Source organism: Canis lupus, chromosome 3 (genome assembly GCF_003254725.2).
Source record: "Canis lupus dingo isolate Sandy chromosome 3, ASM325472v2, whole genome shotgun sequence".
NCBI classification, from domain to species: domain Eukaryota; kingdom Metazoa; phylum Chordata; class Mammalia; order Carnivora; family Canidae; genus Canis; species Canis lupus.
Genome location: NC_064245.1, coordinates 84,878,069 through 84,903,191, shown reverse-complemented (window position 1 = coordinate 84,903,191; position 25,123 = coordinate 84,878,069). Strand labels below are relative to the sequence as shown.

Below are 25,123 nucleotides of genomic sequence, written 5' to 3'. Positions count from 1 at the left end.
ATTGCAGAGTGCTTGCCCAGGCCCCAGAAAGTGTCTTGCATCTTTTTAAAACTGGAAAGTTCTAAATTCTGAAACATCTGGCCCCGGAGGCTCAGTATGGACTGTGGGCCTATATTATTAGCAAGATAGTTTTGTAGCCTTGGGCAAGACTCTGGGTGGGCCTGGATCTTGCCTTAATGATACCACTTAATCCAATCAGTTTTACTTTTACAGGACAACACTCGAAGTTTGTGTGTAAACACAGGCTGTTGAAAGTATGTGTAAGTCCTCAAGGGGGATAGTGCGTTGTATCAGATAGGATAGGAAAGGAACCTGTAGCAATCTGTGCTCCCCTAAACAGAAGGACACGCATACACACAGCACCTAGATTTCTTCCAGACTTTGTGGAAAAAGGAGCAGAAAAACCATCCAGCACTAGAATCAAATAGATCTCGCCCCTGATCTATTACCGGGATGTATACACCTTAAAAGAAAGCCTCCTGATTGAACCAGCATTTTGCCTTTTCAACTGGAACATAAAAGGGAAAGCTTCCCTTTCCCCATGTTTTTTTGAGATTTTGATCTATTAGCTCCTTGTTGGGAGTGATAGAAAGGCAACGTGAAAGTGGTTTGCTCTGTGCCCCACATCAAAGCCCACAGTGACTGGTTGGGGGAGGCTTGTCGGGGTGAAGGCCCAAGTAAGGCCGCCCCCGTGAGCCCCTAAGATGGGATCTGCAGGCTGCTTGCCCAGGGCTGGAGGAGAAGCTGAGCTCAGAAGCACGGGGCGTGGATCTCCATCACCAGGAGACTCTGCTTTGGAAGTCCCTGTACCTGTGCTGGTTGATCCCTGTCCCCAAGGGCTGCCTTTGAAGTCTGGCACCCACTAGCAAAACCACCGTCCCTCTAAATAAGAACAGCCCGGGCTGATTTGATTTCTGTGCCTACGTTCCAAGCAATATGTCCTGACCCTTGGACTGATGTGCCTCAGCATCTGAGGCCGTGGAGTAGTGACCTCAGACACCAGGTTCCAGATGAGACTCCTCAAAGCTTTGCCCAACACCGGAGGTTCCGGGACGAAAACTATAATGGTTAATATGTACCGAGTGCTCATCAGGAACTGTGCTACGTGCTGTAAATACTTTAGCTCACTCTACGCCGAGGGGGACATTATTCCCATTTTTACACAGGAGCAAAATGAAGGCCCGGAGAGCGAGGGGTAGAACAGGAACCTGAGCTGCGGCACTTTGACCCAGAGATACTGTGGGTAACCAACCACTGACTTCTCAGCCCCGGGGACTGCCCTGCTCTGTGGGTTCTAGAAGCAGGACTCCTGACTCCCTCCCTCCTATGGAGAAGACAGCTCTGGGGTTGGGGATGAAACCCCTGAAACGGGCCACTCTTCCTTTGTGTGCACACCTGGGCAATAAGTAAGCTAAGCCTCGCTCACCTGCGCTGTAAATGCAAGCAGGGCCGTGGCCTAGCGAAGGGGCCTGGGTGTTGGAATAAGGTCCAGGTTTGCTCCCCACTTTTGCAAATCCAAGGGATCCTATGCCATGCCTCCTAACCCTTCCAGAAACCTTGCCTAGAAAGGAAGCTACTGTCTCTCACTCCTGAAGGAGTTTGTCTGAGTGTTGTGGGATGTCCGCCTGCACCCAACTGGGCAGCTGGTGGGATACCTGTGGATGGGCTCTCCTCCGGTGGTGGGGGGGGGCAGGTGCTCTCCCGGCAGGGGGGAGGGGGGCAAAGGTGTGAGGTGCCCCAGGGAGTACGCAGAGCAGATGAGGGTACAGAGGGTGCGATGAGGGACACGGGCGTGGGGGCACCAGGCCGGATGTCCGCCCGCACCCAACTGGGCAGCTGGTGGGATACCTGTGGATGGGCTCTCCCCCGGTGGTGTGGGGGGGCAGGTGCTCTCCCGGCCAGGGCGGGCAAAGGTGTGAGGCGCCCCAGGGAGTACGCAGAGCAGAAGAGGGTGCAGAGGGTGCGATGAGGGCCACGGACGGGGGGTGGGGGGGGGCAGCCGGCAGGGGTGCTCCAGAGGTGGGAGCAGAGCCTGGCTGACCCGCCGCCCGCCCCGGCCCAGGGCTCCAGCCGGCCAGGTGTCTCAACCGCAGAGCGGCGGCCGGCAGGGCAGAAAGCACCCCAAACACTGATAAGGCCGAACAATCCGGGCTTTGTTTCGGAAGGATTTGCCTCCGAGTTTCCAGTTGGCTTTTATCTGTCTCAGCGCGTGTGACCGTCCGGCCCCGGAGCTGCGGGAGGCGCCTGCAGGGTCGCGGCGGGAGAGGGCAGGGGCCGGGGTGCGGGCGCGGGGCGCCTGGCGGGGGCGCTGCGCGGGGGCGGGCGAGGTCGCGCAGGTAGGCCGCGGCGGGCGGGCCTGGAATGCCGAGGGGCGTGCTGCCGGGCCTTTGCGCAACCCCGTCGCTATATATAGGGCGGCGCGGGGCTCGGCCGGGCGCCTCCTTCGGGCCTCGCCTGCCGGGCCGCGCCGGTGAGTACGCGGGCGCCCCCCCCCCCCAGACACCTGCGGCCGCCCCGGGCCCTCCCCCCGCACCTGCGGCCGCCCCGGCCCCCCCCGCCCCCGCCCGGCTCCGGCTGCGGGCGCACGGAGAACCCTGCCTGCCCTAAGTGGCCACATTTCTTTTTTCTTCTTTTCTTCTTCTCCGTGCTCCTGCAGTGGCAAGTCCCATGACGCCGCTGATGCGACTGCTCAGGTTGTCAGGTTGCTCGCCAGCCGCGGTGGGCAGCTCAAAAATGCTCCTGGGCGTGGGGGGGGGGGGGGTTCGGAATTCGAGTTCTGGGGAGGGGAAAATTGGGGAATGGAAGGGGGTGCCCAGGGATCAGGATGATGGGGCTCTTTCCCTTTCCCTCTCTTTCTCTTTTGGTCATTCACTAGCTGTGTACCTAAAGCAGGTTGCTGTCCCCGCCCCCCGAGCCTCAGTTTCCCCGTCTCTGTGAGCAGGGGAGAAGAGGGAACCCTCTCACAGCCTTCCCTGCGCCGCGAATCCCAGGTTGGTGGGGCTGCCCCAAGCCGTGCCCTTCCCACCAGCGCGCCACCACCGTGCTTGTTTGCAGGGTTGCTTCTTCCAAGGGGCTGCAGGGCACCCCGGCTAGTTTGCTGGGCCCAGCGATCCCGCGCAGGGCAGGTCTTTCCAGCTCGTCTTGGGGGAGAGCGGAGCCCACGGTTTTTTAGGGTTTTCCAGAGTCAGAGGGTACTGCCACCGGGTGAGCACTGTGGGGCAGTGGGTTGCAAGGTAGTGTGCAGAGGTGAGGTCGGGTTGGGGGGCGCCCAGCATCTCCCGGCCAGAAAGAGGGTGGCGCATGGAATGGGAGTGAATTCAGGCTCCAGATTCCCAGAGGCGGATGCCTGCCATGGGTAGCTGGCGCGGATGCCAAGGCTTAGACTCATTCATTTTCCTTAGGCAGGTGGCAGCCTTCTGGAACATGTCAATTTCTTGGGGGCAGCTGGGGGACTTCATCACTTAGACTCCTCTCTCTGTCCCTATTTTCCAATCACAAGCCATCTCCGTAGTAGCCCCGCTTGCTTCCTCGACCTGTTCCTCTTTCTTCCCCCACCCCCTGTCCTCCTCCACTCTCCGGAGCTGGAGTTCTTGAAGTTGTTCTGGCTTGGGTATTCTCGAAAAAAGTTGTGCCTCGGAGGAGCAATCATTGTTTGAGGTCGTTATGGGTGTTTGAACCTCTTTGCCGGTCCCAGCCAACCAGCTGATAATGATCTCTATTTCTGTAACTTTGGGAGCCGGTGGCGGGAAGAGCGTGCTTGTACAAGGTTTGGATGTTTAACAAATTGCCCCCTGCAACATCCACCCCAAATCACTCAACCATCTCATTGAAACAAGTCCCCAGTGGTGGGAGGACGGACGTCTGGATTATAGCGGTTAAGCACAAAGCTGACGCAAAAATAGTCTGGATTCAGCTTAATGAAGAAAACAGCTCATTGGGATCAGTGATTTGGAATAAACTTAATACCGTTTTCAGCCCCCTTCCTCCCTGCCCTCCCTCGGTCTCTCCCCCTCCCTCCGCCATAGGGACAGAATGACAGTATCATCGGGAAGTAGGACACCCCACTGCACTGTGCACCAAGGGCTGCAGACAGGTTGCAAGTGTTTAAAAGTGTTTTTGATAATGAGCTCTTTTGACCCCAACCCCCAACAGTGCAAAATAATAGACATAGTAAAAAAGGATTTCACTTAAAACTTCCTAAGTGTAAATTGAAAGTGCACCGTGAGGGTGTGGTTGGGAATACAGCCCAGGTTTAAAGAGATAGAGTTAATGCCTTTTTAAAATCCCCTTCGTGCTTCTAGTCAGAAGTCTAAACTAAAGCCATTCATCAAAGCAAAACCCAGGCCAATGGTTTCTGTCCCCTGTCCCAGCAGCCCCCACCCTCCCTTCCACCACTACTGTGTCTTTGGGATTATTTTGCCTTGTGATGGCTGACGGAAGCCGAAAAGTACCCATTGCCCCCTTGGAGAATTGTCGAAGTCTTGGTCATCCTTCCAAAGTAGGAAAATATTTCGGAAGCGTATGGAACATTGGACTCAGACCACCTGAGCCTGAGTGGCTCCTGAAGGCGTGGTGTCTGTATCACTGGAAGCAATTCATTTCTTTGTGCCTCAGGTTTCCTTCTCGGTAGAATCAGCGTGAAAGGATAAAGACCTAAAAGTGAATTCATAGGAATAAAGTGGGTGTGAGATTGAATGGGTTAATTCGTGTCCGGGCCTTGCAGCAGGACCCGAGACAAAAACACCCCGTGATCATTTGGGTGGCTACCGTGTGCCAGCCCCTGTCCTGCATCCCAGGGCTACAGAGGTCACTCCCCGCCCCCTGTACGGTGCCGTGGGGGCCACTGCCTGGCAGGAGAATGTGTGCCTGTCTCAGTTTCTCTGCAGGGCACTGCCCATGCCTCCTCCTCTTCCCACTTCTTCAGATGGCAGCTGCTGTTCTGAGTACAGGCGGCCCCCCAGGACAGGTCCTGGTTGGAGAAGCTCAAACAATGCAGAGTGTGGGGGCTGGGTGAGTGCCAGGTGCCCTACATTTTCCTGCTACCCAGGTCTGAGAAGAGCCGAGAAGTTTCCTCTCCTTGGCCTGCAAGAGTTCCTCCTGGCAGGGGATACACATGCGGTTGCAGGAAGTCAGGCCAAAATGGTTATTCTCACAGCCAGCTCAGTTGTCGGGACGAGTGGTAGGGGGCAGGGGAGCAGATGTGTGGTCAGTCACCCACCTCATGCCTAGGCATTAAAAAAGAAACCCATCTTTGTGAATATTAGACCCAAACAGCCAGAATGGATGATTTTTATCCTTCTCTGCTTTTTCTGGCGGGTAGCAAGAGTGTGCTAGAGTGTGCCCTGGGGAAGGGGCAGGGTAGCTGGGTCAGAGGGCACCCTTGGGCGAAAGCCTTTGGAGGGACTGCAAAGAGCCCTGCTGATGCCCAGAGCCCCTTCCTAGAGAAGCAGGTTCCAGACCGGCCAGTGCCTGCCAGCCCACTGGCAGAGTGGCCTTGGCTTCAGGTTGGGGCCTCTGTCCGGCTCGTTCAGTGTCACCTTTGCTGCTTAGCTGAGAGTCTTAAAAAGGCTTGGCCTCTACGAATCCAGGTCTCTGGTGTGCCAGAAGCCTTTGTGGGAGCAGCAGCCTGTCACTACAGCATTCTTGGCTGGCATATCTAGCTGTTGGAGTGAGGACGGCGGAGGGACCCCTGCAGGGGACCGGCCGGCTCTCCCACAAGTCCCTGGAGCCTGGACTGCGGCCCCCTGGTGCCATGCTACTTTGCGGGGGCCCAGAGGATTCCTCTTCCCTCCCTCTCAGCACCTGGCCGGGGGGCCGTGGATGGGGCCCCAGCGTTGGAATCAGCATTCCTGGGTTCAGATCCTGATTCCATCTGCAGGTAGCTCCGGGACTTTAATTTCTCTGTGCCTCTGTCTCTTTGTAAACTGGAAAGAATTTGGTTATTGTAGCACTGAATGGGGTCACGGATCACATAAGACACTCCCCCACCTCCGGGCCCCGGCACAAAGCAATGTTAGCGCCTTCCTCTCTTGTGCTTTGGGTTCGTTTTTTGGACAGATATTTACAGAAGGTCCACTGTGCTGAGCACGGAGGTGACGAGCTATGGGCTAGGGCCCAGTGGCCTGTGGGCTATGCAATTGCTGGTGATGCAGTTCATTCTGGAAAGTTCTCTGTATTGACACTGCCAGGCACTCTGCTCGGGGCGTCCTCTATGCCCATTGATCAGTCAGCCCTACACCAGCTCAGAGAGGGAGATGGTGTTCTCTCGTTTTGAGATGCTGAAACTGAGGCTCAGAGAAGTTCAGGGTCGCACACAGTGGTGGGACTCCGGAGCCGGTCCTCACCCACCGTGTGGTTCTCTCTCGGGGCTGTGTGCCAGGCGCTATCCCATCAGCAGACCTGGCAACCCCAGGGGCGCAGAGGGGGAGCCCCTGAGCAGCCGCCTTATGGCCGATGGTGGGAAGTTCGCGCCGGGTCCTCTCTTGACTCCAGATCCATAGGGTCAGTCTGCACAAGAGCTGGGGCTCTGCTGCCTGGGAAGGCCGGACGACTGGGGCCTGTGTACCCACCTGCTGAGGACAGTGATGGGGTGCCAGGTGCTGTACATTTCCTCACCTCCCAGGTCCTGGAAGGAGCAGCCAGCGGCGTGGGGGTGGAGAGGGCCAGGAGGGGAGTGGCCAGCAGGTGCAGGGTGCCCTGGGCTTGGTCAGATGGCTCTCCTGGCTGCCTGCACCTCCTTTTCTTACCTGCCACAGTCTAGCATGAGTGATGCTGGAGTCCGTGGACGAACCAGAGAAGGAAGTATTGCGTGAGGGGAAATAATCGCTTCATCAGGGAAGTGTTGATAAAGAGGGAATGGGCTTGGGCAGATGGTTGGACTCAGAAGAGGGAAGAGCGCAGTTCCAGGAAGGAGGCGTGGAGACGTTCAGTAGAAAGTTGCTTTTGCTTTTTTGGTGGCACTGACCAGTGGGAGAATGAGGGCCTGGGCGGGGGAATGAAGCCAGCACAGGCCCCACGCAGAGCAAGTTAGCATTCAAGACGCTTTGGCGTGCGGCTCCCCTGCCGTGATGCCCCGTTCCTCCCTGCCCAAGTCCAGCGGGTGTCCGCTTGTTCCACTGCTTGCGACGTTCTGAACTCCTTGGACATTGGGCCCGCGGACGTGTCTGTTTCTGCATTTGCTAGACTGTTCACTCCAGAAGAGTATTCTAGTCAGTCAAATCCAGAAAACATGACCTATTTATTTTTAAAAGATTTTATTTGAGACAGAGAGAGATAGAGAAAGAAAGAGCATGAGCCGGGGAGAGAAAGAGGGAGAAGCAGGCTCCTGGCTGAGCGGGGAGCCCGATTTGGGACTCGATCCCAGGACCCTGAGATCATGACCTGAGCTGAAGGCAGACTTTTTTAAAAAAGATTTTATTTATTTATTCATGAGAGAGAGAGAGAGAGAAAAGCAGGCTCCAGGCAGGGAGCCTGATGTAGGACTCAATCCTGGGAGCCTAGGATCATGCCCTGGGCCTAAGGCAGGTGATAAACCGCTGAGCCACCCAGGGATCCCCCTGAAGGCAAAAGTTTGACCGACTGAGCCCCCCAGGTGCCCCTGAAAGCCTAAATAATCATCCTTCTTGCACCTACCTGCTAAGAGTCCCCCCAGTGGGCCTGCTGTGATACTTAGGGTACGGATGCAGTTGCTCCTTCCAACAGATCTTGTCCACCCCAGCTTGCTTCCGGTGACGAGGGACACCCACTCACTAGTAAAATTCAGGCTTGCTTTGTTTCCTGGTCAGGGATCCGGTTCATCCGTTCAGCAAGGCCCCTGTATGTGGACTCCTCCATCCACCAATGCAAGGGGCCCGGCGATGCGTGGTCCGCTCAGCACCCGGAGAAAAAGCACCACGTATGGCTCTTGCCCTCAAACGTAGATTCCAGTTGAGAGGGCTGTAGAGATGTGCAAAAGAGAACAATTATCGAGTGGATTAAGATTATAAAAGAAGCGGCAGGTCACAATTTTCAAATTTCCCCTTTAAACGACCCGCAGGAGCAGAATAAGCCCAGGATGTGGGCACCTGTTGCAGGTGTGTCAGTAGGTCAGAGCAGGCCCTTGCAAGCTCAAGGCAATTGTTTTGTGTCCTGTCTTTTTTAAATTTTGAATTCGTGGAACTCTCGCTCGCACTCGTACCGTATTGTGTCCTTACTCGTTTTAGTGTGATAGCTGAGGACCATAGAAGGTCTGCGACGTGTCAAACACTATTCTGAGGGCTTCTGCTACATAACGCGCTTAATCATAACGATGTTGTCAGTAATGTCATCCCAATTTGACAGACAGGGAAACAGAGAAGCAAGGGAACTAGCCCAAAGTCACACAGCAGCTGGCATTGCTGAGACTTGACACCAGCCAGTCGGGATCTAAAGGCTGGTCCCCTCACCTGTAGAGCAGCAGTTCTCAGCCTCCAGCGGACCTTTGCCCAGGTGCGGAGACCTTTTAGGTTGTCAAGACGAAGGGTGGGAGTAGAGACCGGGAGGGAGGCTGCGTATCCTGTGGTGTACAGGACACCTCGCACAGCAGAGCCTCATGTGGCCCCAAATGTCACCAGCGCCGAGGCTGAGAACGTGCTCTGTGCACATCTCACGCCTCCGGTGCCAACCATCACCCAGTCACGCTGCTTGGCCTCCCCACTCCCCAGTTAGGGGAGTGAAATCAGCTCCTGGAAAGTAAGTCTGTGTCGTGGCCGAGGAGATTGTGAATCCGGGTCCCAACCTCACTTGACAGGTTGAGCTGTGCTGAGAGCGCCAGTCACTCCCCTGCTGGGTGACTTGGACAAGTGGCTCTGTCTCTTTGTGCTCCGGCTTCTTCCCGTTTGCAAGCGGGGATGAGCCCGACCCCTTTCCTGCACAGAGATCACAGGAGACAATGTGTGTCGAGGCCCCGGGGCAGCACCCGCACCTGGCTGGTGCTCCCCAAGTGGCAGTTGTTATTGGAAAGCAATGGCCCTGTGTGTGGCGGAGAGTCCTGTGAGTCACACGGGCACTGGGCACTGCAGGCCCGCCTGGAGCACTGCAATGATCAGAGAGGCCTATGGACCCCAGGTAGGGGCGGAGGGAGGACTCGGGCAGGGAGATGAGGGAGGGCCTTCGGGAGCGCAGTGCTCCCCAGGCAAGAGCAGAGGGTGGAGGCCAGTGTGGCCTGAGGAGGGGGATCATTTAGGGAGCGGTGGGCAGTGAAGAAATGGGGAGTCCACGCAACCACACCGGGTGAGAGACTGGAGCCCAAACCAGTTAAACAGGCTGCCGTGCTGGCTGAGGCAGGAGGAGCTGGGGCCCAGCCTGGGGAGGTGACTCCTGCAGCCAGTGCTCCCAGCTGGAGTCCGCAGGTCTTGGTGCTGGCCCGGTGGGGGGCTGTGCCCTCAGAGATGGGAGATGACCTCGCAGCCCTGCGACGGTGACAGCAGGGAGGGCAAACAGCAAAGCTCCAAGCCAAGGAGGGGAGCGGGGTTGGGGTGACGGGAAGTGAGCTGCATCTGAGTCGGGGTGAGGTGCAAGCGCGGGCTGCTTGAAGCGGCAGGTGGCAGGTGGCCGAGGCGACAGGAGGTGAAGTTGGGCGAGGGGATGTTTTTGTACCAGAAGCCAGGGCGGCAGGTGCTTCCAGACCGAGTCCACGGAGCCCCGGCTTCCTCCCTGGGCTCTGTACGCTGAAGCGGGTCGCTGACTTCTGTCACCGGACCGTGGCCACATCTTCCCATTTGCCTGGCACTGGGTCTTTCATCAGATACACTGCACTTCTGGCGACGGTGTGGCTGACTCATCCCTCCCAGGAGCAGTCCAGTCCTGCGGCTGCCAGGCAAGCACAGACTCCGAGTCCGACTCCTCGGGTCGCGCTGTGGCCTCGGGCCAGGTGCCCCGGTGTTCTCATCTGTAAAAGGGGAAGGGCACTAACCCTCCCAGGGTTGCTAAGAGGAGGAACCCGCACCAGTTGATGGCACCGGCTACTGTTCCAAGCACTTTGCACAGACATCGACTCATTTCAGCTGCCTGATAACCCAGTGGGTTATAGACTGTTATAAACGCCAGTCTACCTCGGGGGAAACTGAGGCACAGAGCAGTCGAGTGGCTTGCTGAGGCCACAGTGCATCTGGAGCAGAGCTGGAGTGTGGTTCTGAACCCCTGTGCTATGTAAAGGACCCAGCCTGCCTGACGTTAAGAGCTCCAAGGTTCTTTCTTTCCCCAGAACCCTGTGGCTAAGGATCCCTGCGTTGGGAGAGTCAGAGGTAGACCCTGCAGCTACGCTCCCCAAACCACGTGGGCCTGGGCCTGTCTTTTCTTATCGCACCGGCATAGTGGCCTTGAGCTGAGCTTAGCTCTCAGGCCAGCCTTGATCTCCTCCCTAACCACCCAGCTCCACCCCACCTCCCCTGCCTGGGCCTCGGCCTTGGAGCTGCCTCCCAGCACACCCCAGGAAGGGGCCCCCTGGGCCCAGCAGGCCTTGAGCAGCAGGTTTGCCCCACCTTTGTCAGCTCTAAGAAAGCCTTTCATTGAGCCTAAGGGAGGAGTCCAACCTGGGAGAGGCACAGCCTCTCCAGAAGCCAGGCATTAGCAGCGGCCCTGCTCCTAGAAGCCAACCTTGCAGCATGCAGCCAACACCCAGCCCTAGGGGGGCTGCCAGGAAAGGCTCTGGATTCAAACTGACCCGGCTTCAGAGCTCTGCACCTTGGGGCCTTGGGCAAGTTGCGTAGCCTCCTTGTGCCTCAGTTTCTTCATCTGTATAATGGGAGCGTAATTCCCTTGAATGGGTGGCTGCGAGGCTGAGCGCAGCCCGGCTTAGTCAGTACTGGCTGTCGCTGGCCAGGAGGTCCCAGCACCCTACTCAGAAGGCACGTGAGGGCTGTTGTGTGGCAGGCCCTGTGTCGGGTGCTTGCTAAGTTGAAATGAAAGGCCTGGTGTGTGCTGTCATGGAAGCCAGTGGCTGCAGGACATTCCGCAGCAGAATGTGTCATGTCCTGCAGGTCGTGGGGAAGGTTGGGATTCCTTAAGCTAAAGAAATTGATGAAACCCCTTCAAGATGGGGACACACAGAATCAGCTTAAGTCCTGGCTCTACCCATACGAGGAACAGTGACAACACGCGTGTCCCTGGACCACCTTGCTTCGTGGGTCTGGGGTTGGGCGACATTCTTAAAAGAACTTGGAAATTTCATACAGAAGAAAAATAAGTCACCCCCAGTCCCGTCACCCTCTCTGAATCCCGTGGAACATTTCCAGATCCTATGAGAACATGCTGTGAGAAGAACTAAAAAGTAATTTTATTCACAGTTTAGCTAAAGCATTTTCCTGGGTCTTTCTTTTTCCTCCTGATTCTTTATAATGTTTTTAATAGCGTGTTATTACACTGCATGCATGTACCCTGGTTAGGACAACGATTTCCTTATTTTCACTTTCCATCTCTTTGACAGTGTGGCGACGTCTTTTCGATCTGCATCCCATTCTTTCAGTCAACCCCCATTTATTGGGCATTGCAAGTGCGCCAGGCGGAGCTGCAGACCCTTAGGATGTAGTGGTGAACAGGACCAAGCCTTTTTTTTTTTATTTGTTTGTAGAACTTACATTTTGGTAGGCAGGAAGTAGATCTATTTAAGAAAAATAGGCCAGTCAGATAGACCCAGATTCTGGGAAGGTCTCTTCAAAGAAGCGATCAGAACAGGGTGGAGATGTACTTTGGGTTTTCTGGGAGAAAATATTCCTAGATTCTTAATTCCTGGAAGTGAAATGACAAGGTCAGAGATGGATCGTAAAACACTTTAGATACGTAGCCAGTGCTTCTCCAGCCGTGCTCATCTCACTGCATCTTCTCCAGCACAGCGTATTATACTTAAGAAATAATTTTTTTCGGCTGATTTGATGGCCGAAGCTCCCCGTTCTGATTTGCAGGGCTTGGGTTGTTACTGAGGCCCCATTCTTGTTTTGTAGTGTTTTAGCCACTGGTTCTTCCTCTTCTGTGAATTGTTTGTGCCAGTCCTTTGTACTGCACTGTCTAACGTGTGTCATAGGACAAGGAGCCACAAGGAGTGGACTTCCAAGTGTGTCAGGAGCCACACTTCCTCTCCGTGTAAGCAAGAAAGGCTTTGTTGAGAAAATGGGTTATGAGGAAGCCTCTCTCAAAGGTTAGAAGGAATGCGATTCTGACAAAAGGTCGTTAATCCAGGCAGCATGGCAGAGAAATAATTGCCTGCTTCATGCCAGGCACTTTCTAGGTATCACCGTTGATCTCGTGGCCCTGCAAAGTATGCAGAACTAGCCACATTTTATAGATCGGGAGACATTTATGCCTTAAGCTCAGCGCTATAAAAGGACATGCCTCAACACACGCCCACTGATAAGTGGCACCACTGGGATTCGAACCAGCTCCTACGTGTCACGCTGCTCACCGAAGACACGGTGGCAGGTGGAACGTAGGTGAACATCTGCACCTACAGTCAGTCCCCTGGATGAGGCTGGGCGCAGATCTGGGGTCTAGACATAAAGAGCAGACGGGGCACCCATCGGCAGACCCGAGGACTTGGCTTCCCGTGAGCTGATGGAGATGGATGGGTTCGCGTCCCCTTTCTGATGAAAGGAGGAGGCTGAGAAGGGAGTCAGAGAAACTAAAGGGAGTTCAGCTGATTGGAGGCTAGAATGGGAAAATACTGTAAGACGTGGCTTGATGTAGTGACAGCCGTGGCCAGCAGTTGAGGGAGACCCAGACGTGGAAGTCTGGGGCTTCGGAGCCCACGCTCGCAAGGTACAGAAGCACAACACCCTTCGTCTCTCCCGAATCTCTGCAACCACTGGGAGCTCTTCTTCCTGTCAGAGCACCCAGAGTGCCTCCTTTTAGGGGATCCTTCTTTAAGCTCTTTTCCCTCCACAGACCATGGCTCCTTGGCCTGAGCTGGAAAATGCCCAGCCCAACCCCGATAAGTACACGGAGGGGTCCCCCGGTCTGCAGTCCACCACCCCCGTGAATGGCAAGGAGACCGCCAAGAGTAAGTGCCGCCCATCCTGCCCCAGCCTGGCTCCTGGGGGGCATCCCGGGAGACCCAGGCCTGACCCTTATCCCATCATGGCCTTGTTTGGGTAGGTGACACTGGGACCCCAGTGACCAAGATCGAACTTCAGCCGTCCTATTCCACTGTGGCACTGATAGAGGAGCCCACGGGAGTGGAAGACCCCTGGGACCTGCCCGAGCTTCGGGACACGGGGATCAAGTGGTCAGGTAAGAGTGGCAGGACGGATTGGGCTTGCTGTGTCCTCGATACTGTCTCCTTTGTGCTGTCCTCCTCTTTCGTTCTGATGCCCTGCACGCAGGTCCCTGGCTGGGGGGACCTCCCAGCAGGGTCCTGGAAGCTTCGAGTCCAAGCCCAGTGTGAGAACTGGGGGCTCTTTTGTTCTCATTCACCCAGTGCATGTGCCAGCATTGGGGTAATAGCCAGACCAGGCACAACACCCGTACGTGTGTGCCAACTGGGTCCCAGGAGCAGTGCTCCGGATGCAGCATGAGCAGATAAGGCTGCTGCTCCCAGAGCTCCAGGATGGGAGGGGGGCAGGGGGTGTCTCCTCACCTAAGTGTGGGCATCGGGGAAGGCTTCCAGAGGATAGACTATACAGCCAGAAGGGCTGGCCTGCAAGCAAATGCTGCATTTCTTTTCTGGGCGCAGGGCGTAGAGTCTGTCTGCTGAGAGGGAGGAGGTGAGAACCACTGTCAAAGTGAGCAGAGAAAATAGCATCCAGGGACACAGCATTCCAGGATAAGCGAGCGCCCGGGCCCTCCCCAAACGGAGGCTGTGATGGCTACCTTGCGGCCACATTCTAGAAAGTATTCTGTGCTGTTCAGAAAGTGCTCGGCAGAGCCATTATCTCTGACCCCACACTTAGCAGGTGCCAAGTGCCCTTAACTGCCTCACTCAGCAACACTGGTTCTCCTGAGCCTGGAGTCTGGTTTGCCTGTCAGTAGCCCAGACCCCCCCGAACCCCCCCTCCCCAGAGCCAATCCTTCAGAGACACTTGGCCACAGGCTTCAACTAAATGGACTATAGCGGGAATCGCTTTGAAAACTGCAGTCATGGATGCATCCCGGGCCTTGCCATACATAAGAGCTTACAGCCACCTGGATGAGGGGGCTGCGGGAGTGGGGAACTCTGGGCTCATTTCTGGGTTTCAGGCACTAACAGCCTTCTGTACCTTTCCCCCTACCCCAGAGAGAGACACCAAAGGGAAGATTCTCTGCGTCTTCCAAGGCATTGGGAAATTTATTTTGCTTCTGGGTTTTCTCTACTTCTTCGTGTGCTCCTTGGATGTCCTCAGCAGTGCCTTCCAGCTGGTTGGAGGTACGGAGGAGAGGGACAAAGATCTGGGGTGGGGGTATTTTTCGTGGTATTTGGTTCAGATGGTCACAACTCAGCCGGCCCTCTCCAGGTCTAGCCTCTTGGCCTGTTTTAGGACAGGAAGTCACCTCATGTCTTGGGAAGCCATGCCCCCATTTTACAGAAGAGAAAACTGAGGTCAGTAAAGGGGCCATGGCCGGCAGCCAGGGCTAGAGCCAGTTCCAGGCAGCCGGCCTCGTGTGTCTGTCCCCAGACTCTGGACAGGAAGTTGTTTGACAGCGGGACTTATCTAAGGGATCCCTACTGTCTTAAGCCCTCCCACCTAAAGAGATGAACGGATAGGAGTGCTCCCAGGCTCCAGCAACTGGAAATCGGGACTGGGCCTTTGCTGGAGAAGGACAAGGGTCCCAGCGCTGGTGGATCTGTATCCTTAGCGGTTGTCTAACCATCTCCCAGGACTGAGCGTAGCTATGCAGTGTGGTGGGGAGGAGGGGGGTTCCTAGAGGTGAGACCAGCACCTGCTAGGTCACCTGTGTTCCTCTGACAGGTGACATCAATAGCCAGCGCTTTGAAAGCCTCCTGGGATCCTACACATTCCTTCCCAGAGCCCTTCCCCACTACAGGGAGCATCTGAGGCTAAAAGTGGTCATGCTGTCCAGCCTGGAGCTGGCGTAGGGGATCCAAACTCAGATCCCAGTGACATGAAAGACCATGGATTTCTCTACCTGCCCCTCCCCCTCCAGTATAGAAATTTCTTGAACTCTGTGACCTGGGATTATTGGGGGTGGGTGGCATTTGTAGGGGTGGGTGAGGGGGTGCCACTCCCGGTCCCCCCAGCAGGGGCTTTCACTCTGAGCCCCTGACTAGTGGCCTCTACCATCTGGGCCTCAGTCTTCAGTGAATGCGTTGGGGAATGGATTGACGGTCTCGGGCGTGTGGGGCCAGGCTGAGGCTGGACAATGGGCATTGGGTGAGGTGGAAAGAGAGAAGAATGGGAATATCCATTCCTAGGGATAAATCTGAATGGGCAATATATCCAGAGACAGGAAATGGGGTCTCAGGGGACTCGCTGACCCCGTCTGGGCCAAGTAGAGTTGAGGCCAGGCTGGTGGTCAAGGAGGCTGGAGGAAGGGCTCGGGGCCAGAAGGAGTGGAGGAAGTATGGGAGGCTGTAGGGTGAAGGGCCGAGGGGGACAAGCGGTGGTGGGGGAGCCTAGGGACCTAGGTCACAGAGGTGGAGACAGGAAACCAGGGCAGCGGAGTGGGGAGGCCATAGGTACCAGCTGGGCTGGAGGCTGGCCTCAATGTCCCCTTGCCAGCTGGCCACGGCTCGACATTATGATGTGTCTCATGCCCACCCAACTTTCTTTTTTTTCCAGGAAAGGTGGCCGGACAGTTCTTCAGCAACAACTCGATCATGTCCAACCCGGTGGCGGGGCTGGTGATTGGAGTGCTGGTGACAGTCCTGGTGCAGAGCTCCAGCACCTCGTCGAGCATCATCGTCAGCATGGTGGCCTCCTCACGTGAGTCCAGGCCCCTGTGGGCCCCGACACATTCCGGGCATTTCCCTGGCCAGCTGGGGAGCCTGGGACTGACTCTGACTGTGTCCAGGCTTGCCACCAGCATCTTCCTATCTGTGTGCCCCTGGTTCTGCTTTTACCCCGGGCAGGCTCCTGTGTCCATCCCTGTGGCAGAGTCTGAATCTAGACCTCGAGGCTTGAGGGCTCGGCTCTGAATTCTCTGGAACGGTGTTGTCCTGTCCAGCAGCCACTGGCCACATAGGGCTACTTAATTTTATTTAACCTTAATTTATTTTAATTTAAAATATAAAAATCGGTTGCTGGGTTGCCCTGAGTGTATCTTAGGGGACCGGTAGTCACATGTGGCCAGTGGCTGCCATAGTGGGCCGTGTAGACGAGAAACATTCCCGTCAGTGCTCGGTGATAAGAATAAAGACGTGTAATCACATCACACATGGGCTTTGGGACAACGGAGCTCGGGAAGCTGGCGTTCCAAACTTGAACCTGCTGATAGTTTGCTCTGGCTAAGTTGGGGCAGATGCTCTGAGGGGGGGCAATTTGAACAGGTTCATTTTCTGCCCAAACCAGTTTTTTTTTTTTTTTTTTTTTAAGCAAAATTAGCCAGAACTTTTCTGGGCTAACTTAGAAAAAGGCATTTTTCAAAATAACTTTACTTTCAGGGCACGTGGGTGGCTCAGTTGGTGTTAAGTATCCGACTCTTGATTTCGGCTCGGGTTATGATCTTGGGGTCGTGGCTTTGAGCCCCATGTCCTGAGTTCACCTTGTCTCTCTCCCTCTGCTCTCCACACCCCCGCCCCAACCCACTCAGGCAGTTTCCAAAATAAGTAAAATCTTTAAAAATCAAAAATGACTTTCATGTGTTAGAACATTGTGTTAGGAAAATAAATTTGCCATAATAAACAGACAAGTCCTTAAACATTGGTTCCTGTTCTCCCATAAGCCGGCCTTGCACCCGCCACAGGGAGGACAGAAATTTAGAGACGCGTTTGTAAACTGGGGTCCACAGAAGGGCTTCGTCACGGAGTCTGCGGATTCCCTGAAATTATGTGCTGGAAGTTATTTTTGGTACACGTGCCTATCTCTGTGATGAGCTGTCCTCACTGGCATCAGATTCCTAGCCGGGTGCCCACCCCAAAATGGTTAGGAAATGCTGCTTTGGCAATTAGCAGCTTGGCCGAGGTCGGCCCCCCTTGGGCCCCCGTCGGGAGCGTGGCCAGGCCCCCTTCCTGAACTTGCTAAGTCACTCGCTTTCTCTTCACCACCTCCAGTGCTGACTGTGCGAGCCGCCATCCCCATCATCATGGGTGCCAACATCGGGACATCAATCACCAACACCATCGTGGCGCTCATGCAGGCGGGAGACCGCAATGAGTTCAGAAGGTAGGAGGCTCAGACTCGGCCTTCGCCGGCACGAGGCTCATGGGTGCAGGCCCGGTGGTCCTAACTACCTTGGACTACCAGTGGCAACATGCTGGTGGTTCCTGGAGCTCTCAGCAGTAGCCATGGGGGGTGGGGGGGAGCGAGTACAGCTCGGGGTCGGGGTGGCATACCTACCAGTCGATGCCACCCAGCTCCCCAGTCTGCGTAGCCAGGATACTTGGCCGTCACCACTGTTGCCCAAAAGACTAAACCCAATTCACCGACAGGGAAGTGCTTAGCCAGGTACCTGGCACACAATCAGAGCTCCCTAAATGCAAGCCCTAACTAGCAGCCTGCCTCCCGCGTGGCTGTTGTAGTTAAAACGAGGCCAGTTAGGATAGGATTTACTATCCCGCTTAGTCAGAAATAATTATAACCTCCTCAAGCTTCCTCTTTGGGTGAGCTCAACCCCTGCCACCTTCCCTTTGTTCTTCACTCGCAGGCCAGTAAAAGGCAACATGTGGTTTACATGGATGCTGGAGATCTGAAAATGGGGCAGGTTGAAACAGGCCAAGGGAACCTTTTCCTTCCAAAGGGTTAAAGTGAGAATGAGGCACATTCTCGGCCTGTCTTCTAACTGGTGGGCTTTTGCCGGAAGTTCATAAAAACAGAGGCAATTTGTCTGCGCCGCGCAGTCACCCACGGGTCGGGCAGAGAGCTGGCCGGGCGGTCCACAGATGTCATCCCTCTTCTGTTGGTTACCCGGCGGGTGGCCCAGGTCCTCAGGGCTGCTCATTCCTGCTCAGACACCGCTAACCTTCTTGGGTCCCTGATGAAATGTCCCGAGGGTCGCAGGAGCGATACACATCATCCAGGGGGGTGGCTAATTATTTGATCTTCTCAAGAAGCTGAATAGACTTTTCTGTGCCCCGTTTCATCAGTATAGAAGCATAGAGGTTCAATAGCTTCACTAAGGGGCACGGCTGGGACTCAGCCTAGGTTTTCTTCCAGATTGAGGGCTCTTTTCACTGCTACATCTGAAATATAAACTCGCCAACTAGAAGCGTGAGCTGTGAAAGCGCCTGCACACAGGCGTGTAATCGAACTAGGCCACCCCTCGTTTGGATTATTTAAATAGATTGCTTTCAGTAACGTCTTTGGAGACGTGCATTATTCTTTCCTGGAGGTTTGGAAATACTTCCTTCGGTTTCTCGAAAAGTAATGATTATATCCGACACCTATAAGGCTCTTAAAACATTTTGCCAAACTACTAAGAAATATTTACATCACTTGCCATCAGCTTATGAAGATGTCTTAAATCACCTGCTCTAGGAAGAATAAGTTACTTTTAAATTTATAAGCTGATGCGATAGGTAAAGATTTGTACTTACAAGTAAATTGTAAATAAATCTTTTACTCCTAGTGAAGTTAGAGCATTTCCCCCACAGGTTTATTAGCTTCTGTCCATGTCCCCTTTGGTTTTGGGTATTTTTTTGACATGCAGATATGTCTTTTTTTTTTTTTTTTTTTAAGATTTTTATATTTGAAAGAGCTGGAGCAAGGGCGGGGGTGTAAGGGGCAGAGGCAGAGGAAAAAGCAGGTACCCAGCTAAGCAGGGAGCCCGACACAGGACTCGATCTCAGGACCCCGGGATTATGACCTGAGTCAAAGGCAGATGCTTCACCGACCGAGCCACCCAGGAAGCCTGGAGATCTTTCTTAAAGGAAAACTTTTTCATGGAGGAAAAAAGTCTGGAGTTTCTTAGTCTGGAGATAGAATGGAATTCAGGGGAACCTGCAGCCCTTCTCAGTCAAACTGTGGTGCATATCGGCCTTGTTCGATGTGCAGGCTGTTCAAAGGTTTCATCAGAGTCCCAAGATCTTGAAGTTAAGAGTTGAGGGCTTTGGATACCGCCAAGGAAGGTGGTCTTCCATGTGCATGATTTGGAAGAGGTCCTGAGGCAGCACCTCCAAACAGTGGTCCCTGAGCCCATTACTGCAGCCACAACCTGCCTGCTTCCCTCTGTCCCAGCAGAGAACTGAATGCTGTCTGGCTGGGTGGGAAAGGCTCTGCTGGGCGGTGGGAGACAGGGTCCTGGCCCCAGCACCCAGGCAGGGGTCTTTTCCCCTATGCTTGCTGGCCCTCAGTTTCCTCGTCAGCCAGCCAGATGAGGATATTGGTACCAGCCACTTGGGCATTGCTTGGAGCGTGTAGATGTGGACGTAGAGAGGTGACTTGCTGGCAGATGGTGCCATCAACGACCTGCCCGGACTGGGGCCCACTTGCTTGCTGACTCTTCTCAATGTTGGCTCCGGCTGGGGTTCTTATAGGGCTTTCGCTGGAGCTACTGTCCATGACTTCTTCAACTGGCTGTCCGTGTTGGTGCTCTTGCCCCTGGAGGCGGCCACCCATTACCTGGAGGTCCTCACCAACCTGGTGGTGGAGACCTTCAACTTCAAGAACGGAGAAGATGCCCCCGCCCTTCTGAAAGTTATCACCGATCCCTTCACGAAGCTCATAGTCCAGGTAGCCCGGCTCCCTTCAGAGAGGGAAGGAAGGAACTAACTGCCCCCCTGCCCCCTCCCACTCCTCCCAACCGGAGAGAGATGGTGGACAAGGATGAGGGCCTATAAACACTGCTTGCTCTCTGGTTGCCTCTGAGAAAGGCCAGAGGAGCCAAGACTTCAAGGGCACCTGCCCTTGAAGAGTAACCAGCCTTCTTCATTTCCTTGACTTTGCATGTCATCTTTATTGGGGTGGGAGCGGAGTGGAGGGTGGCAAGTGCTTCTCAAGACTCAGGACTCTGGATGCTTGGGGCCACTTTATTCCCCCTACTGACCTCGGCACCCATGGGCTCACTGATAAAGGATTATCCTGCTCATACCCCCCTGCCCCCCAGGCTGATTGAACTATTATTGAAATAAATCTTAAAAGGTTTTGTGGCTGTTGCCTTGAAAAGTGGGTCAGCTTAGACCTTGCCCTTTATCACCCTTACCGTCTGGGCTTTGCTGTCACCTGATGACCTTCTACTGTGTGTTTCCCAGCTACCAGCCCACTGTTTCTACAGCCATTCCCTTATTTCTCAAGCACCTGCTAATTTCTGGGTGCAGTGCTCCATCCTGGGAGCATAGACGGAGCAAGTCAGAACCCACTGGGCTTATGTTGTTGGAGCCCCTTCCATAGAACCTCCTATGTGTCTGTCCCACATCAGTGCTGAGACCTGCTGACCCTTTCCTGTCTGTCTTCCTCAGCTGGATAAGAAAGTCATCAATGAAATTGCAATGAATGATGAAGCAGCCAAAAACAAGAGTCTGATCAAGATTTGGTGCAAGACTTTTACCAACGTGGTAAGTTTCTAAGGATGTGGCTGGGTGGGCAGACTCTTGGATCTGTGGGTTCAGCAAAACCTTGAATTCAATGTGGGCAGATAAGAGGTCAGAGGAAGTAAAAATTGGCCCTGGGAATCCTTAGGGAAGCAAGTCTTTGAATGCTTGATGGACAGATAATGCAGTAGGACAGATTCCCTCTTGCCCCACCCGCACCTTGGAAAACATGTTATTCCTGGCTTGATATTTTCATGTCTCTTGGCTTATCTATGGCTCCCTGTGTTCCCATGAATGGAGGGACCCGTCGCAACAGTGCATCATATTTTAGAGACACATGCATTGACATGTGTCTCCTCCCTGCTGGCCACACTGCCTGCAGTCCCCACCAACAGGGAGATGGTGGACTCTCTATACCATGTGTCGATGTTTGTCTTCCAGACTCAAATGAATGTCACCGTTCCTTCGTCTGAGAACTGCACCTCCCCTAGTCTCTGTTGGTCGGACGGTACCTACACCTGGACTCTCAAGAATGTGACCTATACGGAGAACATTGCCAAGTGTGAGTGGAGCTCAGCAGAGCACCAGCCACTGGGCTGGGCTGTCGGGGTGGGGGTGAGGGGGTGCTGACGTCCTTTATCACAAAGATGTGCTGGCCTGAAAAGACCACGGAAAGCCTCGTTAGGAGGGCAATGGGGCTCCCCAAGGCCAGTGTGAAATGCAGTTAGTGAAGGAAAGAAAGGCACGGAGATTCATTGAGCACCAACATCATACCAAGTAATGAACTGTGCACTTTCACAGCAGCGGGAACTAAGGTTTCAAGCCAGGTCTGGGGTCCCACCAGGAGGGGTGGAACCAGGATTTGAATCCCAACCCCTCTGGCAGGTCCATACTGCACTAGAGCTCATCTGCAGATTCCAGAGGGCTCCTTCTGTCTGCTTTGGTGTATCCCTTGGGCTCTAGGGAGATGCCAACCAGACCTGTAGGAGATGTAAGGCCCACACAGAACAGAACAAATACATTCAGCCCGAAGTCATGAGTCCCTGCTGTACGGGAGGCCCCCTTCCAAGCCCTGGAGCCACAGCACTGAACAAGGCAGTGAGCCTACATGATGCTCCGATTCTTTAAGAAGCTGGACTGTTGCCCTGGGAATCATGGGTCCAGACATCCTTAACTCTTCTAACCATGTGTGTGTCTCTGCTTCCCTTCATCCTCTCCACGCCGCCCATGTTAATTCTGAGCAGTAGATTCCAAGTGTGGCTCACCTCACAGCATCAATGAGTTTATCACCTCCCATGTTCAAGATGCTATACACCCATCAGTCAAACCCTAGAATCCTAGGGCCACACAGGACTTCTTAAAAAATGAGGCTTACAACTGGCAATAGCTCCTACTCTGACTTCCCCATCCTACCCCACTTGGCTCTTCAAGCTCTTCGAGGTATCAGTCGCTCTCAGGAGTAAAACACACCGTGAGACGTAGAGGTAGAAGAAAAGCCCCGACCAGCTCTGTAACTGGAAGGATTTTACTTCATGTTCTAGCCTCCTAAGGTCCCATTGGCCAGAACATGGCCTCAGGGTTACAGTCAGCTGCAAAGCAGGCCGGGAAGTGTGGTCTTTGTTCTGGGGTGCCATATGTTGAGCCAACAACCCAGATTCTGTTACTGTAAAGCAGAAGGATGATGCTGGGGAATGAAGAACAATCGGTGGCCTCAGAGCCCCACTGGCCTCTAACAAGGGCTTTCCCTGGTCCTTTCAGGCCAGCACATCTTTGCAAATTCCACCCTTCCGGACCTTGCGGTTGGCATCATCCTGCTGTTGGCCTCCCTGCTGGTCCTCTGTGGCTGCCTTATCACAATTGTCAAGCTCCTAGGCTCCGTGCTCCGGGGACAAGTAGCTGTGGTCATCAAGAAGACAATCAACACAGGTAGGCACACCCTCACCCCAATTCTGGGCTTTCTAGGGCATGGCATCACTGGGGCCACCCCGGCGGTGGGGAGGTTCCTTTTAGATTTTCATCTAGCAATGGCCTCTGGAGTTTTTCTCTTGGATCTGATAAGCTGAAGAAGATGTCCTTTGCCCTTGAGATCTTTTTTTGTGTCTTGGGTGGAGCCTGGGCACCAGTGTCTATCACATCTGAAAGGTCCTGAGAAAGAGCCAGCTCATATCCAGAGATCTATGAGATAGGCCTTCCTTCCTTCCTGGCAGGTTTCCCCATGCCCAGGTCTTTCGGGTCTGTCAGAATCCCTTAGAGAAAGGGTAACGGATGCCCTCTCTGCTCCCCACTTCCCTTCCACTCTTGGGAAGAAAACATGGTTCTAGATAACCCATCACCATCTTGAGGCAGCCAACACAACCCCAGTGGCCAGGAGAAGCCCCTGATGCTTATGGCATCCTGGCCAAGCCAAGGATGTCGCCTCCCCATGAAACCTTCATGAAACAGGGCCAGGAATATCTACCTCTGAGGGCTGTCCCCAAGGTTGTCATGTGGCTGAGCTGGGTGACTGTGGGGACCTGCTGGGTGTGCAGGGCCTGATCCCGTGTGGGTGTTGCCGAGAACTCAGCGTGTAGGACTTCCAAGCTGCTGCCCTTTGCTTCCGTGCCCCTTCAGAAAGGTGGAGGATTTACGGCATTGGGAGAGCACCGTGAGTGCTCCGTGGGAGGAAGGTGCTTAATTGGGTGGTGTCCTAGTTCTGATTCTATAACAAATTATCGGAGGCTGGCAACACTTGTCACAGTCCTGGGGGCTGGGAAGTCTGGCATTGGGGTGCCAGCACGGTCAGGCTCTGAGGTCCCACTTGCTGATGTACAGATGGCCGCCTCCTTGCTGTGTCCTCACATGGAATGAGTAGGTCTCTCTCCTGTAAGGGCACTAGGCCAGTCAGGAGGATTCCACCCTCATGAACCAATTACCTCACAAAGGCTCTACTTCCTAATACAATCACATGGGGTTAGCATTTCAACATGGGAATTGAGAGGAGACGCTTAGTCCGCGACATGTGTGTTCAGCATCTCTACTTCCGAATTCAGTGAATGCGTGTATTGGTCCGTGGTTCCACCATCTGAACATGCAAGGTGAAAGGATTCTAAAAATCCAATTTGTAATTTATGACTATTGTGTGGGGTGGGGAGGCTTCTATACAACCTGACCCTCTAGCCCAGCCCATACTGCACCCCTCCCCACCCCGGTCCTCTGGAGGGGCGAGCTAGGCCTCCAACCCAGCCCTTCCTTAGAAAGTCTGTGACAGATCTCCTTTCCTTTCTGTCTCCTAGACTTTCCCTTTCCCTTTGCCTGGGTGACTGGCTACCTGGCCATCCTTGTGGGGGCAGGCATGACCTTCATTGTGCAGAGCAGCTCCGTGTTCACATCTGCTATGACCCCACTGATCGGTGAGTTTCTCTCTGGCTACCCTGTCTAGTTGGCTGTCACCACCTCCCATCATCCCTTGGGGCTGATACTATAGTTTTTGTATTTTTCTGCCAGGTATTGGTGTGATCACCATCGAGAGAGCATATCCACTCACACTGGGCTCCAACATCGGCACCACCACCACCGCCATCCTGGCCGCCTTGGCCAGCCCAGGCAATACTCTGAGGAGCTCCCTGCAGGTTAGGAAAGGCTGCGTGGGTGGGAGCCCGGGGGGGTGGGGGGACAGCCCCATTTGTGGTCTTACAAGCAGATGGTTTGGAACAAGAGCCAAGTTTTCTCTATCTTCAAAACTGTGAGGCCACCATCACTGGTGGTTGTTTTAAACAGAGGTGGGGGGCGGCCACTACACCACTTCCCATCTCCTCACCCCCCACTTGGGGAACTCTATTTGGATTTTGGGCGGTCACTTGTGCTCTGGGCGTAGAATTTAGAATTCTAAATTCAGGGCAGGTCCCCTGCCCTACCCGGATCAACCAGGTTACTTGGGCAAGAAGATCTTTGGCATTTGAACTCCGTCCTGGGTTTACACACTAAGCGACCTTAGACAGGTAACCTAACCTTTGAGCATCAATTCTCTCTGCAACCCGGGAGCCTTATCTCATTAGGATTATTCCAAGGATCTGATGAGACTCAGCCTAAAGCCATGCTCTCTGATAGATATACGAGTGTAGAATAGAAATTTGAGCCACCCATGTCATTTGAAATCTTTCCTAGCCATGTTTTCAAAAAGTAAAACACGATCAATCTTAATAATGTATTTGATCTAACTCATTATCATTTGAACGTGTAATTGATTTAAAAATTGGCGAGATGTCTCACATTTTTTTTTTTTTGGACGAAGTCTTTGAAATCTGGTGTGCATCGTGCGCTTGCAGCACACTTGAGGCCAGTCACACCTCCAGCACTCAGATGCCACATGTGGCCAGTGGCTGGCGACCAGACAGGCTGGTCCAAAGCCCGTAGTGTGATGCCTGGCACCTGGTGGGCCCAAGGAAGTGGCAAAGTGCGTGGCCTCTGGAGCCAAGGCTGCTGGGGTTGGAATCCCACCTCCGCCATCTCCTGCGTGTGCAGGGAAGGAGCCTCACCTCTTCCTCAGTTGGCTCGACCACCACCAACATCAAACGA

General features: G+C 54.2%; 1 protein-coding gene across 2 annotated transcripts in view; it reads left to right on the top strand.

The window, feature by feature from the left end:
* The window catches only part of SLC34A2 (solute carrier family 34 member 2), a 36,375-nt gene that overhangs the window by 8,272 nt on the left and 2,980 nt on the right, over positions 1 to 25,123 (top strand). The window contains exons 1-12 of one of the 2 annotated variants that reach the window (XM_025437817.3): positions 2,392 to 2,470; positions 12,895 to 13,009; positions 13,105 to 13,239; positions 14,222 to 14,350; positions 15,726 to 15,869; positions 17,156 to 17,267; positions 19,577 to 19,772; positions 20,498 to 20,593; positions 21,011 to 21,131; positions 22,328 to 22,495; positions 23,842 to 23,958; positions 24,053 to 24,177. In XM_025437817.3, the coding sequence (XP_025293602.1) occupies positions 12,898 to 13,009; positions 13,105 to 13,239; positions 14,222 to 14,350; positions 15,726 to 15,869; positions 17,156 to 17,267; positions 19,577 to 19,772; positions 20,498 to 20,593; positions 21,011 to 21,131; positions 22,328 to 22,495; positions 23,842 to 23,958; positions 24,053 to 24,177 (1,455 nt within the window). In that variant the 5' untranslated portion in view covers positions 2,392 to 2,470; positions 12,895 to 12,897. Of the gene's footprint in view, positions 1 to 2,391; positions 2,471 to 12,894; positions 13,010 to 13,104; positions 13,240 to 14,221; positions 14,351 to 15,725; positions 15,870 to 17,155; positions 17,268 to 19,576; positions 19,773 to 20,497; positions 20,594 to 21,010; positions 21,132 to 22,327; positions 22,496 to 23,841; positions 23,959 to 24,052; positions 24,178 to 25,123 lie in introns of those variants that run through there. The other variant, XM_025437816.3, reaches the window with a different exon arrangement.